At 40.9% G+C, this 23138-nt stretch overlaps 1 protein-coding gene across 5 annotated transcripts in view; it reads right to left on the bottom strand.

Moving 5' to 3' along the window:
• The window catches only part of LOC116724253 (electrogenic sodium bicarbonate cotransporter 1-like), a 40229-nt gene that overhangs the window by 11593 nt on the left and 5498 nt on the right, over positions 1 to 23138 (bottom strand). For 3 of the 5 annotated variants that reach the window (XM_032569786.1, XM_032569781.1, XM_032569782.1), the window contains exons 2-14: positions 20008 to 20084; positions 18658 to 18834; positions 10473 to 10605; positions 9298 to 9458; positions 9039 to 9218; positions 8089 to 8165; positions 6015 to 6172; positions 5818 to 5905; positions 4259 to 4413; positions 3526 to 3648; positions 2883 to 3057; positions 1801 to 1934; positions 198 to 460 (exon numbers count right to left, since the gene is read on the bottom strand). In XM_032569786.1, coding sequence (XP_032425677.1) covers positions 198 to 460; positions 1801 to 1934; positions 2883 to 3057; positions 3526 to 3648; positions 4259 to 4413; positions 5818 to 5905; positions 6015 to 6172; positions 8089 to 8165; positions 9039 to 9218; positions 9298 to 9458; positions 10473 to 10605; positions 18658 to 18834; positions 20008 to 20084 — 1901 coding nt within the window. Of the gene's footprint in view, positions 1 to 197; positions 461 to 1800; positions 1935 to 2882; positions 3058 to 3525; positions 3649 to 4258; positions 4414 to 5817; positions 5906 to 6014; positions 6173 to 8088; positions 8166 to 9038; positions 9219 to 9297; positions 9459 to 10472; positions 10606 to 18657; positions 18835 to 20007; positions 20085 to 20463; positions 20487 to 23138 lie in introns of those variants that run through there. The other 2 variants (XM_032569784.1, XM_032569783.1) reach the window with 2 other exon arrangements.

The raw sequence follows: 23138 nt of genomic DNA, 5'->3' as shown, positions 1-23138 counted from the left end.
CAGCTGAGTTGCTCTTGGCCAGTTTAAATCTGATATGGAGGATGGGAAAGTAAGCAGGGGTGTCATTTGTCATTTCCAATGCAGACATGTAAATAACACACAAGTCCGACACGGTGACAAATTCAGCAACATCAATCAGTGCCACGGTGACCAGGGCGGCCGAGAGGTTTGGACTGTCAAGCTGCTGGGATACACACCCGGTACGCAGCGGCAGTCGTACTGAGTGATGAGGTTGTGATCGAACTCCGAGTTGATGGGGTTGTGGTGGGCCAGCTTTATCATCTTCTTGAATGCGTCATAGATGAAGATGAAGCTGATAAGCGCAGAGAAGCCTTCCTCTGTGAAGCGTGTGAAGTACTGCACCAGGAAGCTCGCATCCGTGGCGACCAGCACCAAGCAGAACAAACCAGACCACAGGCCGATCCACAGCCGAAACTCGAGGTAGTCGAAACTGTTGTCTCTGAGTGCGGATGGGGACGGGGAGGAAAAAAAAGAAAAAGCAAGTAGCTTCAGTGAAAGTGGCAACTTAAAAAGACCGCTACCCCTCTGAGAATTCAGTTTTAACACAAACTCAGCAAACAAAAGCTCTTGTGATACAATATTCTTTTAAAGATAACACTGTTGGCAAACTCCACGCAGCATTAGCTGCAGTAGACAAGCTAATGTTAGCTGACTAACAAGCTAATGTTAGCTGACTAACAAGCTAGTGTTAGCTTCTTGGACTTGGGTTACAATTTTAGAAGTTTTCAAATAATCTCTAACCTTCCTCAATGTCCTGCTTTTGAAACACTATTCTATTAATAACGTCTATTTCCAAGTCAAAGACAACATTTTAGATGCACCTGTTGATATCATGTTATTTAAGCAGCAGTAGGAATAACTGCTACTTTTCTGCTTTAAATAAAAGTAATTAACATTTTTGTTAAATATATTTGTGTAAATACCTTCAGAGTTAAGTGTCATGTTATTATGATAATGTCATACCAGGCCATGACAGCGCTATGATAGTGAAAGCAAAACCCTAAATTAAAGGGCTCCACATGCAACTGGACCACACGCTTTTATCTATTTAGCATCTGTGGCGCAGGGCATGAAATACTTGCTTGCAACCTAGCAGCTGTTGCCATCGCCGGAACCGCTTGCAAGGCACAGACACCCACAACATTCTTCACTCACAGCGTAAAAATAAATGAGAGTGAATTATTGATAACGGAACAGAGTCAGCATGTTGTCTGGTAATGCTAGAAGACCGACTGAGGGGCTTAGAAAAGAGCCAGGAGAGAGACGTCGGCATTGGACAGCCTTTAGTGATTGTAAAATGACTATCTGTGTACAATTTTTATCATCCCATGAGGAAAGATCACTCATCTGAATGCTGCGGTGGATTTTTGTTCAGCTCTATCACAGGAACCAAGTTTTTTTTTTTTTTTTGCACAGTGCCCAACATCACGTTCTAAATAAGAAGGTTTGACGCTGTTCTTGTCTAATCAATCAGAACAGGAAGCTAACAGTCAAACCGTTCCGCGAACAATCTGTAAGTGCCAAGAGATTTACAGCAGGAACAATCGGCCCACTTGCAGCAATCTTAAAAAAACAAAAAATATCCGATGCAAAGCTTAAACCGTGCTCTAAGTGTTGATAGTTTCATATACCATAGAGGAGATTTTCTTGAAAGCTGCTGCTCTGGATTCTCAATCGAATCTCCCTCTTGTCTTTATTCTTTACATTATGTTTGCATGATGACTATCCAGTCACAGGAAAAATCTTGTGACTGACTAGGGTTCATTGGGAGGTACTCACTTGCTGAAAGTGAAGAGAAGTCTTTCGAACACAAGCACCGGGCCCGTGCTACTGAGGATAGTCAGGGGTTGACCAGCTAGCAGGCAGAACACTACTCCTGTCAGCGCCGTACCGAGGAAACTTTCCAACACTCCCTGCAGCACACATCAAACACAAGCTAAGATCATTTTCACCGAAGTGATAGAGTGAAGAACTGAAGCAAAGTATGACTATAAATCTACCAGAAACACATTTTATTGCAAGTGTTGTACAGCTTTACCGTCACAAGTCAACGCTAAATTTGCTCTTATGCAGATGACACATTAGTTTTTCTTGGAGACAGCATAAATTGGGGTGGGCCCATTAAATATTTATTAGTTTACAGCATGATGTTGAGAAGAACATTGAACAGTAGCGTTCTACCTCTGAAGCAATGACTAAGAAAGGCTATCCCAGGGCTGGGATTCCCTCTTTACCCAAATTAGAAAACAGGATTGCGGAACAGTGATGAAGTTCAGGATTGAAGGGGGTTGGGGCAGGGTTCATTTAACACCCATGCTGAGGCTACAATGGCTGGGTAATCTGGATCTGTGGTTATTTACAGCTCTGGCAAATCCCCCGCACACAGCTGATGCTCTCTGCAGGTGTCCGTCACAGCAGAGGCCAACGCAAGTATGGCTTCCACTGGACAGGCTGTCACCTACCAGGTGCATGTGGATGATGGCGGCCAACACGGCATGCCATTATAGATGAGTTAGAAATTCCTGAAAGTTATCAGCAGTTTGGTTCAGCAGATGGATTTACTATGAGCTTCTAAGCCTTAAATTAGCATGGCTTAGCAGCTAAAGAGACGAAATTGGTTTAACACAAGGAGCGATGACGGAGCGATGAGCTCAGCTGATGGTCGATGCCAACTGATGTCCACTGACTCCGCATCAAAACTTGGGATGGTTTAAATAACTTAAAGCTAACAGGTAACATATCCGGCCGCCCAGATACTGCACTTTTTACATTGTCCTTATTTCTTCGCTTCCTTTTCTCACCGCACTCAACGTCAAAGCGCCAGGACACCCAAACGAAGGCATTTCAACGAGTGAGGTCACCTGCATGTTCTCCGTAGCGTCTCCAAGCAAGCCTCCAAACGTGATTGCGTTGGTGACCGTGCCCAGATAGATGAACAGGATGGCAGACAGAGACTGAATGTGGAGGGCGTCGTAGAAGTCGCTGGCAAAAAACGGCAGCTTTCGCTTCACATCCAGGATAAGACCTCCGCAAAACCTTAAAAAGACAGAGCGGTTGGAGTTCGTCAGCTTCACATCACAGCTCAGTTTCATCTCTTCAGAGGAATTCGAGGTGCACAAGGTGTAATAAAGATCGGCCTAATATGTTTCTGTCATAGTTTCATAAGAGGGGGAATGTTCAGAACAAAAGAAACAAATATACAGCTGTGAAGTGCGTCCATTGTTCTGTAGTACTTTGGAGTTTTTCCTCACTGAAAAGTTTACTGGAGAACAAAGGCTAAAAGACTTTCATTTGACACCAAACATGTGTCCTGACAGCAATTGGAGGCAATCAGGATTATAAGAAATGATTATAATACACTCATCTGTCAAAAACCTTCCCCCCAAAAAATGCAAAAACATACTAAGCTCCTGTTTTTTTTTAAGCTGTCAGCTCCTGTCGTTTTCATCTGAACTTGTCTCGCACTTGTAATGATTTCACAATGGTATGAAAAATTCGAATTACTTTCTTGTGAACTGAAGCTCCTCTCCCACTTGGTGCCCTCCTCCTCCTCCGCCTCCGTGTCCCGTATCGTGGAGGGTGTCCCCATTTATCTGAGGAGCCTCTCCTCCAGCATACATGTTCTTTCTATGAAAGCAAACAAAAAAAATGTCTTCAGTTTAGCAAAACATTAACAAGAACCTTGCAATAAATATCCACAATGCAAAAAAAACGCTTACTGTAAAGATGCGTAGCAAAAAAAAAACAACAAAAAAAACCCTTAAAATAAATTCGTCTTTTGTTGTGTAGCAAAGTCTCACGCTTGTTAGAAAAACACGACCACAGAAACTCTCTTCTTCACTTCTGGCAGACACATTTTTTATTTTGAAGTGGTGTAAACATAACAGATTTTATGAATATTACTCAATATCCTCAGGAATTCATGTCAAAACAGATTGTTTCACTTTACATATTTCATTAAGTGTTCTCCTCTCAACAGATCACACGCCCACATGGTCTTGTTTGGTTTTGTTTGAGGTGAGGGCTCCGACAGCAACGTATGCATTGCGCAACACGTCAAACAGCGGAGTCGGTTTGTTTACTTTCAAGGCTTGGTCCAAATATTTCCATTTGCTAGTGTGAAAATCTAAAAACACAAAGTTAGGCAACCAAAACTCAAACAAAAAGTGTCACTTGACGGCTAATCAAATGAATGGCAGCGTCTTTCATTTGGAATATAATGCGAATCAGATCAGACCTTTTGTCTGAGGAGGGAAGGGACTTGGGCGGCTCTATTCTGATGTCGGGGTCCCATTCGCCAGGAGGAAGGACGATCACTTCGTCCAGGAACTCATCGATTCCAGCCAGCAGGTCCTTCCTGCCTTTCGCTTTGTAGGCGATGTCATGAAACACCTTCAATTGAAACAAAACCGACCAATTACCATTTAGGAAATGAACGTGTGCTTTTTTTTCATTTTGATTTTTGATTTTCTTTTTACAATCCAGTGCCTGGAAACAGAAACAAACAGGAATAAAAAAAAAAGTCTGCAACTCCAACAAGTGAGTGGAAGAAAAATATTTCCTAATAGCTTTGTTTACCGGAGCGAGGAGTAGAGCGTGTCACTGACAGTTATTTATGGCACCTAAAAATCACCGCTATGCAGATGTTTCTCAATGCGCACACACATACGGGTTTATGCCAGCATCAAGCCTCCCAGTGTGAATAGTACTACCAACAAACACGCGAGTCAGTGAGTCAAAAATACTCCAAACATCTGATAAACCTGCGACACGACTGTTATGGGAGAGCTGAGAGGGCAAAGTTCAACTCGAGGAAATCCAGAGAAAACATTTCCTAAAACTACTATATCAACAGAAAGCATGTGGGAGAGCTGAGGCCTGTGGGAAAAATGCAGGCCAGGTGCTCTCAGCATTAAAAATGCTAAAAATGTCGACCTTTCTGAGAAATACTGTGGCAGGTGTGCAAAAGACACCAAGCAGGAAGATTGAAGAAATCCTTTCTCCAATCGTTTTGCTGATAATTTAAGCTAGAAGTTAGCCAGCAGCTTGACTGTTTCCTTATTGGTAGAAAACAAACTTATTTTGCCAATTTTATAAAATCACAACCAGTTTTTTCCTGCCAGGGTGCCAGATAGTCTAACCGCATTATTTTACTGATCCAACAAATCTGGGTTTTCCAAAACAATCCAAGTGTTCGGCCTTTACAATGACGTTAACAGGGAGAGAGATACTTTACTGGCTGCTGTGGCTTCCTGTCTTTCCGTGGTTTGTCACGTGCTCTGGGTCCAGAAGGTTGCACAGAAAGCAGCGGAAACTCTGGTCGTTAAAAGTTTAAGACGTACAAAGCAAAAATAAGGTAAACTTTACGGCGCAAGAAACCAACTTTTTAAACCGTTTTCCGCAAATGATCACCTGGAACTGCTTTAAAATACGAGACAGTGATTAAAGAGTGACACTGTAAAACAAAGTACCATGCAACCGTTAGCCTGACATCTTCAGCAGGAGCAAAAGGGGAATTTATTAGTGACACCAGACTATAAAGATTATGAACATTATTGGTGAATCAGTTCAATTTGACACTAGGACAATATTAATACAAACCAGGTGGTGAAGTGGAGTATGTAGCAAATACTGATTTTTATTTTATCTTTGGCGTATTACTAGACTGGGACTTAGTATTTACCAAATGTTTATTCTTAAATGACTGAATCAGTATTGGCAGACAAGAAATATCTTGATCCTGATATCCCTTCCATAATTTTTAAGAAAAAAAACATATTCTCAATATCAACTTACCTCATCGGACATCAGGGTAGCGATTGCTCTTCCGATCTCTCGGTAAGACTTGGACTTTCCTTTAGGTCCCAACAGTACAAACATAAATCTAGGTACGACATGAAAGCATTAATTACTGATTTTGTCATTTTGTTTTGTTTAATGCATGTTTCCACGCGACATCAGTGGGTCACAGGAGGGTTTTTACAGCAGAGTACCTCGTGGGCACGGGGACTTCAGTAAGCGCTCCCAGCATAACGGCCTGCTGCAGACGGACGAAAGCAACAAACGGGGTTTCCAGGAAGTCCACCTCTCCGACCAGCACGTTTGATGCCTCGGCATCGCGGGGCAACTTTTTCATAAACTTATTCTTCAGCTGTGGAACAAATTGGAGAGAGAGAATATAAGGGTGAATGTGTAAGGCAAGTGGAACAACATAGACTATCATCAGGATCAAAACTTAACTTGCAAGACGATTTATGAAGCGTGTATGATTCATCCAAAATCTTCCATTTTAAGATTATGAAAACATGCCCACAGCAAGACAAAGAAAGCAGTGCTGCTTTTATTGCCTTTAAGCATGTAGAACAGCAGCAGTTTCTGCCCTTTGCTTGAGTTATGTGGCAAAACGCGTCTTGACTTTATGCCATCCAATAAACAAACCTTACAAGCGCGTATATCCAAAGTCTACACCGGTCTTGCTTTGTAGTTGACAAGGGGACAAAAACACACATTAACCGATTTGTCACAATCCTAAAAACACCCATAGGTTGCAGCACATTAAAGACATGGTCTTGCCTCAAACTCGTAGTTGAACGCACTCATTCTGACTTTTACTTTGACGAAAAGGAACCAGCTTGAAAAGTACTGGCAACCCCTCGCAGGGGTTACACCGGTTCATCGAAGAAGGGCAATGCTCTCCAGAACAACAACCCCCTACTGCGCCCCCAATGAGAAAACTGTGTGAAATGAGCAAATTGTGTTGCAAGAAAAATGCTTGGAATCATTAATCAGCAATGGAGTTGTTCTGTAAAACAAATATCTGTGTCTTTCCACAGTAAGGGTTTAACCTTTTAAAGGTATTTGACTTTGCTTTCAAGTGTAAAAAATAAAATGAGAGCATAAAAATCTGTATGTGTGTGTGCAATAGCATCAGAAGGTTGAGAGGTTTTGGTTAATTAGGCAGTGTTGTGGTAGAAACGCTTTGCCGCTCTCCGCATCCCAATACCAAGCAGTCATGTGCCTGCTCTTTATTTGGGTCAAATTCTTTTAAGCTGAGGACATTAAAATGATTATTAAGAAGTAAACAGAGTATTATATCTAATTGGACCATGAATTAGACGACAGAGAGCCAAAACAAGAATCAATGGAAAAGGAAGTAGTTAAGGCCAAATTAGTTGAGCACATCCACAGAGTTATTAAAAGTTATTACATCTTAACCGGATCTGCCCTGTTTTTATCTCCTGCTGTGGATCTGTCACTATGACAACAACTTAGAGAGAACTACTCCGTCTTAAACCATGGCGGTGGCAGAAACAGACAGGAGACAACTTATAGAGGCCAAGATCTGTATTATGATTAACGTTTTTTTTCTTTCAAAACAAATGTATGACGTAAATACAAAGGCCCCACCACAATAAGTGGAACTCTTGAAAAGCATGTGTGAAAACACCTGAAAAAATAAAAATAAATATATATATACAGTATACATTTTTTTCCAGGCGTTTTCTCTCTCCATATGTTCATGAAGAAAAAAAAATTATATATATATATATATATATATATATATAAATTTTTTTTGTTTATTTGTTTTTTGCAACAGCATATGCCGGGGTCTGTGCAGCATATGCCCGGCAATGAACATTTGTTTTGATTTGAGAACAAATACTCAAAGGGGGAAAAAAAATCTCACCTGAAAAAATTATTTTACATTTACTGTTGCTATCATTTCAAGGTACCTTGAGTATTTTTACTTTTTTAGTTAATCTGAAACTTCAAGATGGGAAACACTAGGGAACATAGTATTCATGTACTTCATTCACATGTTTATGGACACGGCAGCACACAAAGAAGAGTCACTCGACTCAATTTACCCATATATTTACAGCCAGAGCAATATTTAAAAATAGGAAAACACCAAGAATTGTGACAATCGGGTTTATATTTCAACTATACACCCTGAGGAGGACGGAAAGAGAGAATTTAAAAAAAAGTCTGGCGAGATAACTGTTGGTACAACCGCCTGGTTATGGTAAAAATCTATGTGGATGGTGCTTTAAAGGGACACGTTACCTGATCCTTTTCTGGTTTATCAGAGAAATCGCTCAGGCTGTTGGAGGTGAGGTTCCGGTGGGTAGTGGTAGGGCTACCTGCAGATAGACCATATATATATATATATATATATGCATTGTTTGAATCAAAGAGACAAGACTATGCAGTAAATTAGACATTTTCTGCCTTACAGACGGTGAGCAAGAGTAAAGAAAAGCATGAGTCGGGCATACAGAAGGAGCTAGAAATATCAGCTAAATGTGGCAAGGCTTAAGCTTAACAAGTAGTGCCAGATGGCCATTCATTCAGTCCCTCCAGAAAGAGGAGAGCTGGGCTATGTGGTCATCCCAGGGCTGCTGCTTATAGGCGTCAGCAGACACATGCTGCTTAAGCAACTATTGGCTAAAGTGTAAACTTTGGAATTTTACTCCTTCGCTGTTATTGGCAGAAAACAGAGACGATAATCTCTGTAGCCAAACAAATATTCTAATAGGTTCTAGTAAGGAATGTGCTTCCACATTCGAGTCAGTCTACACGTCTAAATGTAAATGTCAGTGAGGCTCTGCTCTGTCCCGTGTTTTCACTTATGCGCTACTTCTCAGCTGGAGGGCCGTGACCTCACTTACAGAGGTGTCCCACGCTGGAGCTCCTCATGACCTCACATGATTCCGTCAGGTCGTGGGGAATTAAACAAGGCACAGAGTGATCGAAGGACGAGCGCGGTGCTGCCCCACCCCGGATGCAGAAAGACAGCACAGACCCCGGCAAGATCACGAGAGAGGGGAAGAAAGGCAGGAAAAAAGAGAAAGAAGAAAGAGTTTGGAAGGGCGGGGAAGAAGAAAAGAAGGGAAAGAGATTGGATCAGAAAAATATTAGTGTAGAAAAGGTGGCTAGTCTCAGAAGAAACTTAGCTGTAAATGGTAGAAATGCTGGAATTGACGACGACTAAAATCCAAGAAAATCGGAATTACCATTTTCCTGATTTGAAAAGAGCCGGCTTGCACTGGAAACGCTCTTGCCGATGTCGGCAAGAGAACGCAAGTTGGACTTCTTGGTCTGGTGGCGATGCTTTCGTAACAGAGTGTACACCACCTTCTCCTTTAGGTCTGCCTTCAGCTGGCCAGTCTCAATCTGGCTATCGGTGATCATTTCTGTAAAATGGAGACATGGAAGACTAGGACAGTGTCGTCTGCAAAACATTGGATTGTTTAGTGCGTCAACTCCACCGACCGACAACTTGTTGCAGTGTGGACGCCTCCATGTCTAGCAGGACCGTCCCCTTCTCGATGTACGTCTTGAGCTCCATCAAGCTGTGTAAGGACAGCGTGGCGACATGAGGCTTGCTCCAACGCTCTCCACCTTTCTCCACCTTCTCCTCAAACTTAATCCACCTTGAAGCAGCACGATGAAGACAAAGAGGCAAGGAACAATGTCAAGAGTTGCTTGGACAACAGCCAAAAAGGCACAGAGCGTGATTGTCTTTGCTACAAGTCCTGTTTTCGAATTGGTCACACTCCAAACGGTAAACACAAGGTACGCATAAAAGCCTGCAGATAAAAACTTAAATCAGTGGCTGTAAAAGAAGAACAAGGTACCACTGGGATGAAGCCGGTGTTCAGCGGTGCTCAGACCACACACGCGGACCATTTGGTGAAACAAGACTTTGTTGGCACCCTGGCTAAGCTTGCCCTCAGGGTACAATCCTGGGACAAGGATTCTTTTTTTTAATAATAACGCATCACATGTCACTGGTACAAAGAACTATTCACATGAGGCCAGAGGATGGGGTTTCCTCTTGGAATAGAGTATCTGTTTGGCCGTGGTCCACATGCCTGCGACCTGCCATCTTGCCTAAAGAGGAGTCACCGTTGACTTGTAGGAGTTCATTTGCAGACACTCACATTTGACCCTTGCTTCCTTAAATAGGAATGAATTTTAACTTGTAAGGAGCATCTGTTATCACCTTGGAAATTTCTGTGGCCTTGTAACATTGACTACGTGCGTCAATGTTACGGAAACACACGTTTCTTTAGAAGTAGCTCGAACTGATGCCTGTATCTCATTGAAAAACAAACTGTGGAAAAGCCGTTACAGAGTTTAAAGGCTGGGCCTGTGCCAAAGTAAATCCTGTTGGGATCATGTGGGAGTTTGAGCCCTTTCCTGGTCTCACAAGGCAGGTAGCGCAAAACCTGATCAGATTAGAACATACTGGGTGTTCACTGGAGTGCAACCTATTTCCTTACACAATCATAAAACATGTTGGGATTGTGTTCCACGTTTAGGACTGTGAAGCAGGAAGTTTCTCCCGACTCTGCCCATTGCTCTTTATGTGAAAGAGCAGTGAGGAGTTGGGTTGAGGGGCCGACGCATGCCAGCCTTCTGAGATATCCAGCCGAGCGACTCACCTGGCCGTCTCTTTCCATTCCAGCTCCTGCCCGTCCACGGACAGGAGCTCGTCCAGCTCTGTGAAGAGCTGCGGGGGTGGTGGGCCGTCATCCTCCTCTCCCAGAATGAACCGAATCCTCTCAGCTGGAGAAACTACATAGGGAAAAGTTGCGAGGTTAAGACTCTCAAAATCAAATAAAACATACTTGCGTTGTCTTCCAAACAAAGCTTGAATCGAGGAATGTCGTCACACACATGTTGAATGAGTTAAAAAGAAATTGTTTGAAAAATCAGGTTTTCCTAATTGCTGTGATCAGGGACAATTTTATCTGAAGTTGGCAAAACAAAAACAACATATTTGTCCTGAATGCCTGCATTCAAAGAGTAAAGGACCAAGCTAAGATACGAAGATGGTACAATGCTATGTGTGCCACTGGGTTAGTGAGCTACAAACTGTAAGAAGTGCAAATAAAGAGTTAATTCATGCAGCTTTCAAAACATTTTACATGTGCATATTAAACTCGAATTCAAAGGCATCGTTACATTTGGAGATTGGTTATTTTACAGTAGCCAATATGTCCTTCTTTACTCTCATAGTGAAAAATCTGAAAAGAAAATGTATATTTTTTTTAATAAAAGAGTTATTAAAATCTAATTATCTGTTATGCCACAAAACCCAAGCGAAAATACTTAGATATCTTCTTCCATACACAGAATGCTTGAAATACCAAGATATTGGATGACAACATGTGTCAGAGAGGAAACATTCAGCAGGTAACAGTAAGGCAGAACAGAGCACAGAAAAGTTTCTCTTTTTCAATCCTTCCCTTTAGAAATTTCACATTTCGGAAAGGATCTTTGGCCTCAGAGTGGGAATACACACAGACTGTTGAGAAAAAGAGAAACTTTTCTGTGCTCCGTTCTGCCTTTCTGTTACCTGCTGAGCTAACTGCTAATATAAAGATAAATGCTTTCTTGCAGTGTGAGATTAATTGGCTTTCATACTAATAAAGATATTTTACAGCAGGAAGGCTCAGAAGCATTTTTAAACATTGTTCTTATCGTTCTTAAAATAAAATTGGAATCAGCTAAAATTTTCATCAACAAACAAGAACTTGACAAAAAGTACAGGAAGCATATTGTTCATAATTTTTTTATTATCAGCCCCGGGAAGGAAAAGCTAAGTTGCATGTCTTCTTACACACAAAACCTGCAGTTTCCTACATTTACTCATTCTGTGGTATAACAGAGTTTTTATTGTTTTTTTTTGTTTTTTTTAAAAACCCATTGTGCCATCTTAAAATCTTGGCAAAAGAAACAAAAGTTTAGTCAAGAACTGAATGGGTTGGCGTATCCATACAGCACAAGATTAAAAGAAAAAGAGAATGCAAATACTACAAATCTCAAGAAAAGGATAAGCAAGTAGCCACACACTTGAATATTATGTTTAAGTGTTTATAAAAAATATAGAAAAAACTGGATCTGCATAGCTTTTTATGGGAAAAGACATTTAAGGTGAAAAAATACTTTCATCAGACAAACCAAACTGACCAGTTCATCTTCTGATCAATTCTGTACTAGAGAAACCTCCAACCATGAACAACGGCAGCAGATCCATTACAGTTTGGGATTGCTTTAATACCCCAGGTACTTAGCACCTTGTTGTTAAGTACTAAAAATATAGCCTCATGCAGTAGGACTGTTCAGCGAAAAGAAAAGCGTTTGGATACCTGGTAAGGAGCTGCACTGGAAGTGGAGCATTAATTCAAATACTTCTCCCAAAGCACAATTGCAAATCCAACAAGGAATGTCTCGAAAGGAAGAAATGGTGAGCCATTGAATGCTAAAGTCAAAGGGCAGGTTTGAATCTGGCCTTTGACTTGGGCGGTGGGGGATGGGGTGTTCTAGACGGGTGGTACGTGCATCGTACAGCTGCAGGAATTCTGCACGAGTTCAGAAATTTCACCAGGGTGATGTCATAGCTCCTTCAAACCAAACACTAGCTCCGGAGGGGGTACCAGCATATGTAAGGAACAGCCTATGATACTGGTTGAGTATTTTTGGAAAAGGGAACCCCGTCTCACGCTCACCGTTACGATGTAATGTTCTGGTTATCTACAAGAGAGGCTAAATACACACTCTGTATCCGGAGTTTGGTCTGAAAAGAGCCATTGATGCTTGATGGGAAACCTTTGGCAGCACACCCATAGGAGGAAAACATTTCCCTTCCCTTCTGAGAAAAGTGAAATCTTACTCAGGAAATCATAGAGTTTATTGGCATACTTTAGCATTTATTTATCTTCTTGCTCTTCCTTGAATTAAGCTTAGGCATACTCTAAAAACAACAATTCCCTTTGTTTTGTGTCCTACATCCAGTGGGTTTTCCATTGTATAATAGAAAATAACTGTTCATGCTAACACTACCAGGAAAGTTGTGCAACCGTGTTAAGTAGCGAGGCACAAGAGTCTATTTTTAAAGCTCTTCTTGTACACAGTACAAGTCAGCAGTCTACCTTGACGACATAACATGGCTTGTAACCCGAAATAGAGCTCCGTCACCTTAATTTAGGGCAGTCGTTTTTAAACTCGTACAATCTAAAATTAAGCTACAGTAAGGTCAAGATAAGTGGAAGGTAGATCGACTTATAGGATATTAGCCCTGTGTGAAACATCTCGATCTGACTACGCATACAAGACGTCCCCAGTCGGGACTGCTTGCCACCTCATGGCGTACCTAATCACCAAAGCATGTCTCAGGTTGCCCACAACCGGTGTTCAGTGAAAACCAGACCTTTTCTTGTGGTTAGAAACAGCTTACAAGTGGTGGGATGAATCAACGGGATTATAGGGATTTAGATAAAGGTCAAAACAGCAGGAAATCTATGAAGTGGAAGGCGGCTGTGTATGCACTGTCTACAAGTGTTTGTGTTTTCAGTCGGCACTGCGCATACAGCACAAAATGCTACCCACATATCTAATCCGATTGTGCCTCACCCTAAAACATCCTGCATAAGTCATCTGAGAGAAATGCTCCTATTTGTATTTATTACAGTGAGTTTCTGATCATTTCTCCGGAGAAAGTACCAGAGGCGTAGCTTACGTACGGCATGACAGGACAGGGCAAAACAGCCAAAGCCAACATCAAATATTTTCCATGGGGTCAACAAGGTTGCTCACGGCTCCACAGCGGAAAAATGTTTTATCCAGCAGTGGCTCTTCGTACACAAGAGCCGGTCCTCTCACTCAATCTTACGAGCAAGAGGACGGGACTGTTTACGCTTCAGATTTCCTACCGAGATACGCTCCGATAGGAAGGTGGGAGTCTGCGTGTGTTTGAGTGTGTTTGGGAGGCATTTAATGTTCCGTTTCAGTCGCTCTTCGCTGCTTAAGTTTGATTACACTTGTTTCTCGCTGCCTGCTGTTTTACAGCCTGACACAGAGCCAATGGATGAACAACCAGCGGTAGCCTTGGCTTTCTGTTGTGTTGCAATTACGAACGTAGAAAAAGCAGGAGGGTTCATCGAGTTTTTGTTTTGTTGGGTTTTTTTTTTGTGATCTGTGTATTATCTAATAACTACATAATTAAATAGAGCTCTATAAGCGTACTGGACTGATTTTAAAGTAACAAGAAACCATTTAGTTTAATAGTATTATTTACTGAGTTATACAGAGTAGCTGTAAAGATTTTATAAGTTGAATTGCTAAATCAAATAGCTTCCCACAGACTTTCGTTTTTGTCTATGACCAAACTTAATTTTAAAGATTTATAATAGATACAGACATTACACACTTACTTTTCAGACGTAGAGCCTTTTTGGCAACACTGGTAAAGATGTTCAAAAAAGATAAATAACGCCTTAAAATAAAATCTTTCTTGTTGCCCTACCAAAACTACTATGATATTACATTCAATGATAAAGTTGCTTTAGAAATATTAGCTCCCAAAAATTATTTTGAAAACAATTCATCAAAGTCCTAATCAACTTTCTGTTGGTCGGAGGGTCTGAGCACCTTTAGTTAATAATGGATGACTTCCTGTTATACTGGGGTGTCTTTTATTAAATGACTACAAGAATTTGCCCATATTTAGTAATTCAGAAAATATATTCTGATTATGTTTGTATATCAGAACAAATGTTTTTTTTTTTTTAAATAACAACCTTGAAGCAGGTGTTAAACATACTTTCTCATTAAGATGAAGTAAAATTCCAATCTAAAATGTCATCATTTCACTGACTGTAAGTGGAAAATCGTTCTTATTGACAGAAAAAAAAAGGCTAAAACAACAAAACAAGTTACTAGATCACATTTAGTTACTGGAATAAATGAACTTTTTAATAATGTTCTAATGTATTGAATGGTTCAAGCATCACAAATGTGCAGAGTTTGCTCAACACTACCGAGACTTTAACTGAAGCCGTATGTTTTGGTTCGATCAGCATAACTGTTGTGGGGGGAAAAAAAAAAAAAAAAAAAAACTCCAGGTGGATCTCTAAAGCAGTGGTATTCACAGTCTTTCTCCAGCAGTCCAAAATCAGCAAAAAAATATAATTTTTAATTTAACGAGCAAAAAAAATAATTAAATGTGATTTTTTTTGTGTGTGTGTGTTTCGTTTCATTTCCATGCACTTTAACTAAAAGGTTAAAATTAAGGGGGTTTTAAGTGCCTGATCTAAGGGTGCTAATGGCAGTGGGGGTTGCGTTCTGCGGCTCATGTGTTAAAATTCAAACGATTTTCAGGGTAATTAAATTGGGCCTGAGACATGAAGATAAGGAGATTAATGAGACCAAGCCACTTATCATATCAAGGTATCTTCGGATGACTAAGCACACAGGCTGCATGACACCAGGCCGTGAGGCGCAACAATGGATTACAGCGTCAGAGAAGAGAGGATTACCCAAGAGCACGTCTGCAGCATCGAGGCTGAGCGACGACGGCTTCGTGTCGCAAATGCACGACATGGAAAATGTGGGGGAAACTTTCAGATATCTTCCCTCTCCTCCCACCAGTTCTAAAGTAACATATTCTTCTCTGTAAGAATATGTCAAAAAGAAAAAGAACACAGTGTAAATATTTGCTCTTCTGGCCAAAGAAGCCCATTGAATTTCAGATGCATCCTTATTTACAATCCAAACATTACACACAATATTCAATAGTCTCTGATCTGAAACAATCATGTGGCCGCAACAGCTGACATTGATAGAAAACAACTGTCAGAAGGCAGAACAGCTGTACATTCCTGCAGGCTTTCTGTCCCGATGCTCCACTTCGTACTCCCACACAGTGCAGAAAAAAACATTTCAGTGTAAATTCTGGACCTTTTTTTTAATTTTCAGATAGCTTGTTATATAGACATAGTTTAAGTTAAAAGACATAACTTAAACTATGTCTTTTAAGTTACTCTTAAAAGACATAGTGGGCAAATTGCCTTCTTTAACATCAGCTGGTATAGGTGTTAACAGATGAGAAGTTGTTTCTACCATTGGAGCTCCTGAAACTTCTTTATTGAGAACATGAGGAGGAATTTCGCTCATCCATTTGCACCGTTTGGAAAATCAACTATTACTGGAATGAATGTTATCTGTACATTTGGGACAATAGTTTGGATTTTTTTCTATATGGGTTCTGTGGAGAGGTTATGAGTAAACATGGGCTGGTTACTCGTATCAAAGTTTACCATGGATTTAAAGTTTCAGGCTGCTACAGTTTGCCAGAGAAAGTGTCAGATGTATGAATAATGTTCCCAGGTCTATTGCCGTGCAGCTGGCTGCAGGCTACTACAATTCTCCCTTACATACAAAAGAGACATATTCAGCTGTTTAAACATGGTAATAAATCAGCACCGCCTTATTAAGATAACTGCTTAAGAGAGGTAAAATCTTACCTGAATGTTTATACACTTTAATCTGTTTTATCTTCATGTGAGAATAAGGGCTAGCTTCACTCAGTCTCTGTTTTTCTTTAAAGCACATAGAAAATCTCTAGGCACATGGTAACTGGTAGCCCGGTCTGCTCGATTCTCATCTACCCTCTGTACTCCATCAGAGTTTTCTCCCACTGAGTTGGATTTCTCCAGTAGAATTTATCGGGCCAATCAGCGCACAGAGGGAGAAGTTGTGAAGGATAAAGTCGATTTTCTATGCTGTTTTAAAATTGCAGACTGCCTGTAGTTTTAGCAACAGCAGTGGAGAAATTGAGCGAGGCCGTTCAGTCCGTTTCGGCCACGCTTCCAAATGTTGAATTATCATTAACAGCTGCCTTGTTCGACCAACGTCTCTCATTGCAGTGGAGGATAGTTGTTTACAGTCCAGGCCCTTTGCAGTAAGCATCATAGCGTCATCATGGGCAAATGTTAGCGATTGGGTAACATTTAAAACTAACAGGAGTCCACGTCTCCAGAAAGCAAATGTTTCTCAATATCAAAGAGCCAAGACCCTCTTCACGAAGCAAAGCATAGAATAAGGGGTGGTTTTTTTCTGCCAATTCTTCAGTTCAAGTCTGTATGTAAACCAAGTCTCTTTATTTTGCCGTTGCACTCTTATTTGACTCTACATTTCTTTATCCTTAGTTTCAGCTTTTCTGATACCCTTTAATTTGTTCGTTATTTCATCACAAAGATCATCCAAACCCATCTGAACTTAAATCATCATTCTAATCACTAGTTTACTTCCCCACATACTTTCAAGTATCCGGACATTTTTCCCTACATGCCCTGTTCATTTGGGAGATTTACCTTTTCTCCAGCTCTTCATTCATTTTAATACCTTAACGATTACCTCAAACAGATTCGTACAAGATATTTTAGGTAAATTCCAGTACTGTGAGGGATAATTATACGGCTTGCAATTGAAATGTTTTGGGGCAAACCTCTTGGGGTTAAACTAATCCCCCTATACAATTACAGTAAGTGGATCTTTTAGTCTACACTGATGGCAAATTATAATGTTGATTCGAAGGTTGCTGGATCGTTCCCACCAGCAAAGCGCATTAAAATTTTATTTTGTTGTATAGCAGGTTATATACATCACAAACAAAAACTAGTTTGTTTTTTTTCTTCCTTACAGATATATCCTGTTTTTGGTCATTTTTGTTGCATTTAAATGTTTCAGATCAAACTAATCTTAAGATCAGGAAATTATAACTTGAGTGAATACACAAGGCTGTTTTCAAAAACAATAATTCATTTCATTAAGAAAAAAAAACCAATTGCACAAATTAATAGTCACTAACCACACCTTTTGGTCTGATTTTTCTAGCCACTGACAATTGTGATAAGTCAAGGAATAGCGCCTCACTGACAACACAAAGTAGGCTAAAAGAGCCTCATCAAAACCCCATCATCTACACAAATTTAAGTAGAGATGAGAAATAAATCAAAGGACACCCATTAGTCTGGAAAAGTGGTTTACAAAGCTATTTCTAAAACACTAGGGCTTTAAGCAGCCATTTTTTTATGAATGAAGAAAACATGAAACAGATGTAAAACTTCCCGAGAGTGTCGACCTCCAAAAATGACTCCAAGAACAAAACTCCGACTCATCCAGGAATCCAAAAAAACAAATAAGGTATGCACGCAATTTTCTTGTCTCAGTGAATGTGGGTGTTTATGATTAAACAATGTGAGTAGACTGGGCCAAAAAACAATATCTATTGGAAATTATCCTGCAGATCGGAACATTTTCCTAAGAATGTAAATATGACAAAACATCTTGCGTGTTTTCTCAGCAGAAGAAGAAATGATAACGGACATTTCACATTGTCCTTGACTTCTGATAGTGTAGTTTCTCGGGGTAACATCTGTAATTCTCTGACTTTCCTCTCCAGCTTCTGGCCAACTACCTAATTTCCTCCATCTACTTAGGTTTTAGCTGCTGGAAATCCTTTCCCACAAAATCCCAAAGAGTATAGCGCAGTGGTTAAGCGCCCAGGTGTAAGGGAATACCTCTCTTTGTGTTAACTTTACACACATTAGGCCAGTCGGGTGTCATTTTAAGATTAGCCTGTGCCGTCTTCCCACTCCTATTCCCATGCTCCATCGGCTTTGTTCAGCTTCCCTAGCAGCAGAAACACTTGATAACGATTTGCGGTGAGATGTTGAAATGTATCCAAAACCTCCTGAGTAGATTATGAAGTGAAGGCGTCGGAGTACGTAGACCTTTTTTTTTTTTTTATCAGATCTGAGAGTCAATTCGAGATGTACTCACTGAGGGGTTTCAGGATGCTCGTGCAGGAGTCGTCGGCGTTCTCCGCGTCAGACTTGTACGCCCCCACAATCTGCTCGACACGTTCCCGCTTCTCCTTGTGGTTCGACTTGCGTCTGTGGCGTCTCCTGCGGTGGTAGCTCTTGGGAACGTGCACACCGATGTACACAGTGTGGTGGCCTGTGACGGCACAACGGAGACACACCGGGAACACAGATCAAGATCTGTTACATTCATAGACGAGGAGACGCTATTTTCATAGCAAAAGGGGGAAAAAAACCAAAAAAAAAACCATTACAGATATTTCATCTGAATATTAAGTTTTACATACTCTCCTTTTTCTATCAGGAAGTTATTCTCACTGGAAACCATCTGCATGTTATTTGTTACAACCCGTTTCATGCAGGAAGGTAATTGCAGGCACACTGTCTCCAACCTGCGTTTCCTGAGTACATCATGGTGACAGTTTAAAAATGTATAAAAAACTAACATTAGGTCTCATCCTCACTAAGGCAAGCTGTTAGCTTCAACTTCTGGAACCAGCTAGCCTGAATATACACTAAATAAAAACACCAGGAGAGTTATATACCGAAAGGAAAACTTTAGCTGGTAATCTTCTAACAGAATCATATTTGAAAAACTATGAACTACCCCCTTTAATGCACAAGCCAATAATATCAGCAGGGAGTTAAAGTTTGCCATCAGTCATAAGAGCAACTACTCCCTACATTACAGGCTCATGCAGGAAATGATCATTTATCCCGTCCAGGAAGTAATTAGAGGGAAGAAGACAGTTAACCTCTTACAAATACTGGGATCAGCTGACTAAGTCAGAGTGAAACAACCATGTTTTTGTTGGCTTTTCTTTTTGTCCTATTCAATCTCTGCATTCCAAAAGCATGTCTCGCAGGTTTTAATTACATCTTCTGCATTACGGCAGAAACCGACGCGCACCTGAGACGAGATTAAAAACCCCAAACCTGGACTCCCATGCGGAGAGGCTAAAAGCGGACAAACAGAGGGACAAAGCGCCAAGAACGCCGACGTGACTCTCTCTTTATGTGAGCCTTTAAGTGGAGGTTGGGTAAACATGTTGGGTGTCTCACTAAATACATGCGAGTGACTCTGGATTCTTCTGTGGCTTTAGCAGACGGACAATGGAAGGATTGGAATGGCCGTCGTGTGCAAAATGTAATCTTAGAAGAATTAGATCCGTCATTGATGTAAGTTTCTGGGTCGATACTTGTGGGACGATGACACGTTTTTCTCGGTATGGCCACAGAGGCCGTGACAAGCGAGGCTTTAAGATCTGAGCCAGCGGGACAATTGGTCAGAAAGCAGTACTCCGCCTACCTTCCACTTCCTCTTCATCACAGATATGCTTGACAAAAGACGCTCCTCTGTCCAGCACCGCTTCATCTTCCATTCTGCTAGACAAAAAAAAAAAAAGAAAAACATTGGTGATTAAATGCCAAAGAGTAGAAAACTTTTTTAGAAATGGGTTTTCTTCACTGTAAATCACAGCCATTATTTCCAAAGGTTTATTCTGTTAAATCGAATTTCAAAAAGCATTTGTTGCCAAAAGAGCAGTTTTTCTAACTTTCTCCACTTTTTAGTCATGTTGCAATCATGAACAATACTCATTTTATTGGGGTGTGATCTGCCAAACCAGCAACAAAGTTGCGCATAATTAACCCTTTTTCTTTCTTTTTTTTTTTAACAAATAAAAATCTAGAAAGTTTAGCCAAGTGTGCATGACTCTGTACTTTTCAAAACCACCAGCAGGTCGACTGGGGTGTGTCTCCGTACCAGCTTTGCTCTTCTAGCGACTCCTGTTTTAGTCACGTCTTCCTCGGATGCGTAGTGGAAGGAGTTCCGCTCTGCAGGGTGGCTGCATGCTTCAACATGCGCTCGAGATCAGTTTTTAACTGGAAACCTTTCTCCTAACACCTCTGTGTCTGCAGCCACAAGGTCTGAAAATATGTCAAGAATTAATCAAACCTCATTTACCCATTGATTTGAATTTTTCTGGGATTTAAATGAAATTATTGATGAGGAATGCTATCTTCTTCTAATTTCTGGTTAAACTATCAACCAGTGGTATAAAAGGGATTACACAACACAACTAGTTAGTTAGTAACATTGGATTAGCTTCCACAACTAATCTGAAATATGATAGTCAAAACTAGTATCTGACTTTTTCCCTCCAATATTACTGTACACACCTGATACACGCTCATTAACCCACTCTGTAGCATGAATTTATTTTACAGTTTATTTTTTTCCATTTATCACAAATGCAACTGACACACTTGAACGTGCCAGCGCACGAGTCAGTACCAGACTCTGAGTAAGGAGTGAAATGCATTGAGAGTCTTTTTTTTTCCCCCAATCACAGTTATAAGCCACATCTTGGGCATAAAACAAGGATGCAGGTCCAGACAGCATCTGAGGCGACTTTTCTTCTCTGTTCTAGACTTCGTTCCTTTTTATCAAGCTGCCGCTTAAAGATGTTCCTGTGAGTTTTGAAGAAAATTTGGTTTCCCCCCCCCCTCCTGGTCCAGTAAAAGTACACACATCCAGGCTATAAAAAACTGCTTTTGGCCACATGACGTAAAAAAGTCAAGCAACCTTTTCTATAAACAGAAAATTGGTCTACCACAAGCATTTCTTACTTAGCGCCACAGACTAAACTTTTCATCACCTGTGCCTCGGTTTGTTCCATTAAAACCGTCTTAGGTGTGAAGAGAATCCAAATGAGAGATTCACTTTAAAACTGATCTAGACTGAGAGCGTCAGTGAAGATATCAGCCTACGTATCTGCAATTTGCCAGAAGGGGAGGCTGGAAGGGGTTTTAGTCCGAGGAGGAGTCAGATTGCAAATTAATCAGAGTGGGGCAGCGCTGACTGCTATAAACAAAGCCAGGAAGAATACAGCGTGTTCCTTCAGTTACATTACATGCTTGTTTGAATTTCCCACGAGGATAATGATATCTGGAAGAGGTACAATGCCGATAGCAAGTGTGACGCTGCTGCGAAATCAAACAAGTCACGAGAAGTGTGAGTTCAGCATCAACGATGTCAGTAATGTCTCTGCCCTCCTTTTGTCGCTGAATAAATAGCAGTTGTGCTACAATGCTACATTACGTGGAAAACTTGGCGTTATCTTCTAGCTGCCGGTTTCTACCTCGTCTCCTGCCTGCGCTGTATATTCTAGCCCTCCAGGACAGACTGTACTGACAGCACCACTCGTTTCAAGGGCTCGATTATGTCACTTTGTTTTCCTTTGTGCATATCTTGTTCCTGGTGCAGACCCACTGACACAGTTTGAACGTGAATTATCAGCAAACCTCTTATGTTTGGCATCTTTTTGTGTTATGTTACGGTAGATTGTTGTGTTCACTGAACAATTTTTTTGTAGATCTGGCCATGTTTTTACACACTGCGATAAGCCAATCTACTAGTAAAGGCCCAAAGATTGTTCTATAGTCTTGGTGTTGCAAAGGCCTTCTTCTTTGAGTATGTTTTTAGCCGTAAAAACATACCAACTTTTCACTCTCAGAATTCCTCTAGTTTCTTTATTAAAACCAAAGGTGTTACCAGAGATCAGTTCTTGGCCCTCTCTTAATCTTTTTGGATATCAATAGTCTGCGTTGAAAAATGTCATGTTCCGTGTTTTTCTGTGTGTTTATTTTGAGTTTCCTGTGTCTCTGAGTCTCCGTGTTGTCCTGTCTTCCCCTTGATTGCTCCCAGGTGTTTCTCGTTCCCTGATTGCCTCCTGTGTATTTAGTCTCACCTGTGTCTCTGTGTGTTGTCAGGTCCTTGTCAATGCGTCTTGTCCATGCGTGTAGCCTGTTGCTACCAGTGCTGAGCCTTAGCCTTCCGCTCGACTGTGCTGCCAGGTTTTTTGGACTTTGTTGGACTGTGTTGTTTCTGGACATTATTCATTAAAATCATTCATTTATCACATTCCTGGGTCTACAGCGTTTGCCTCACCACCACCTACACCGCACTTTATGACAAAAAGTAATGAACAGTGACTTCCATTGTTATGCCAATGATACTCTACTGCAGTCACACCTTAATATCTGCTGTTCTACCCACCACAATCTTTCCTTTATGGTTCAGTGCACTTGGAGCTACGCTATTTCAATGCCAAAAAAGTGTTTTTGTCATTTTTAATTAGAATCTTAAATAAATTGGTTGTATCCTTCCTATGCAATTTTGCATGACTCACATCTCCTGTCAGTGCTCCATCTAGGATTTCTCACATTTAGCTTGATTTGTCCGAGTGGAGGATGTGAACGAAGCCATTCGGTCCGTGTTGGCCACGTTTCTACAATTTCCAGTAAGCTTCATCGAGCTGGTGCACTACATATGTCACTGCCAAGCCATTAGTTAAAATCAGATCCAATCGTTTAAAAGTTAAACAAACGCCACGCCTCCAACAAGCAATCACCTCTCAATACCCTCTGAATGACGCA

The sequence above is a fragment of the Xiphophorus hellerii genome, chromosome 8, assembly GCF_003331165.1.
Source record: "Xiphophorus hellerii strain 12219 chromosome 8, Xiphophorus_hellerii-4.1, whole genome shotgun sequence".
NCBI lineage: Eukaryota > Metazoa > Chordata > Actinopteri > Cyprinodontiformes > Poeciliidae > Xiphophorus > Xiphophorus hellerii.
The sequence above is the reverse complement of the archived record's forward strand: the minus strand, read 5'-3'. Positions and strand labels throughout refer to the sequence as shown.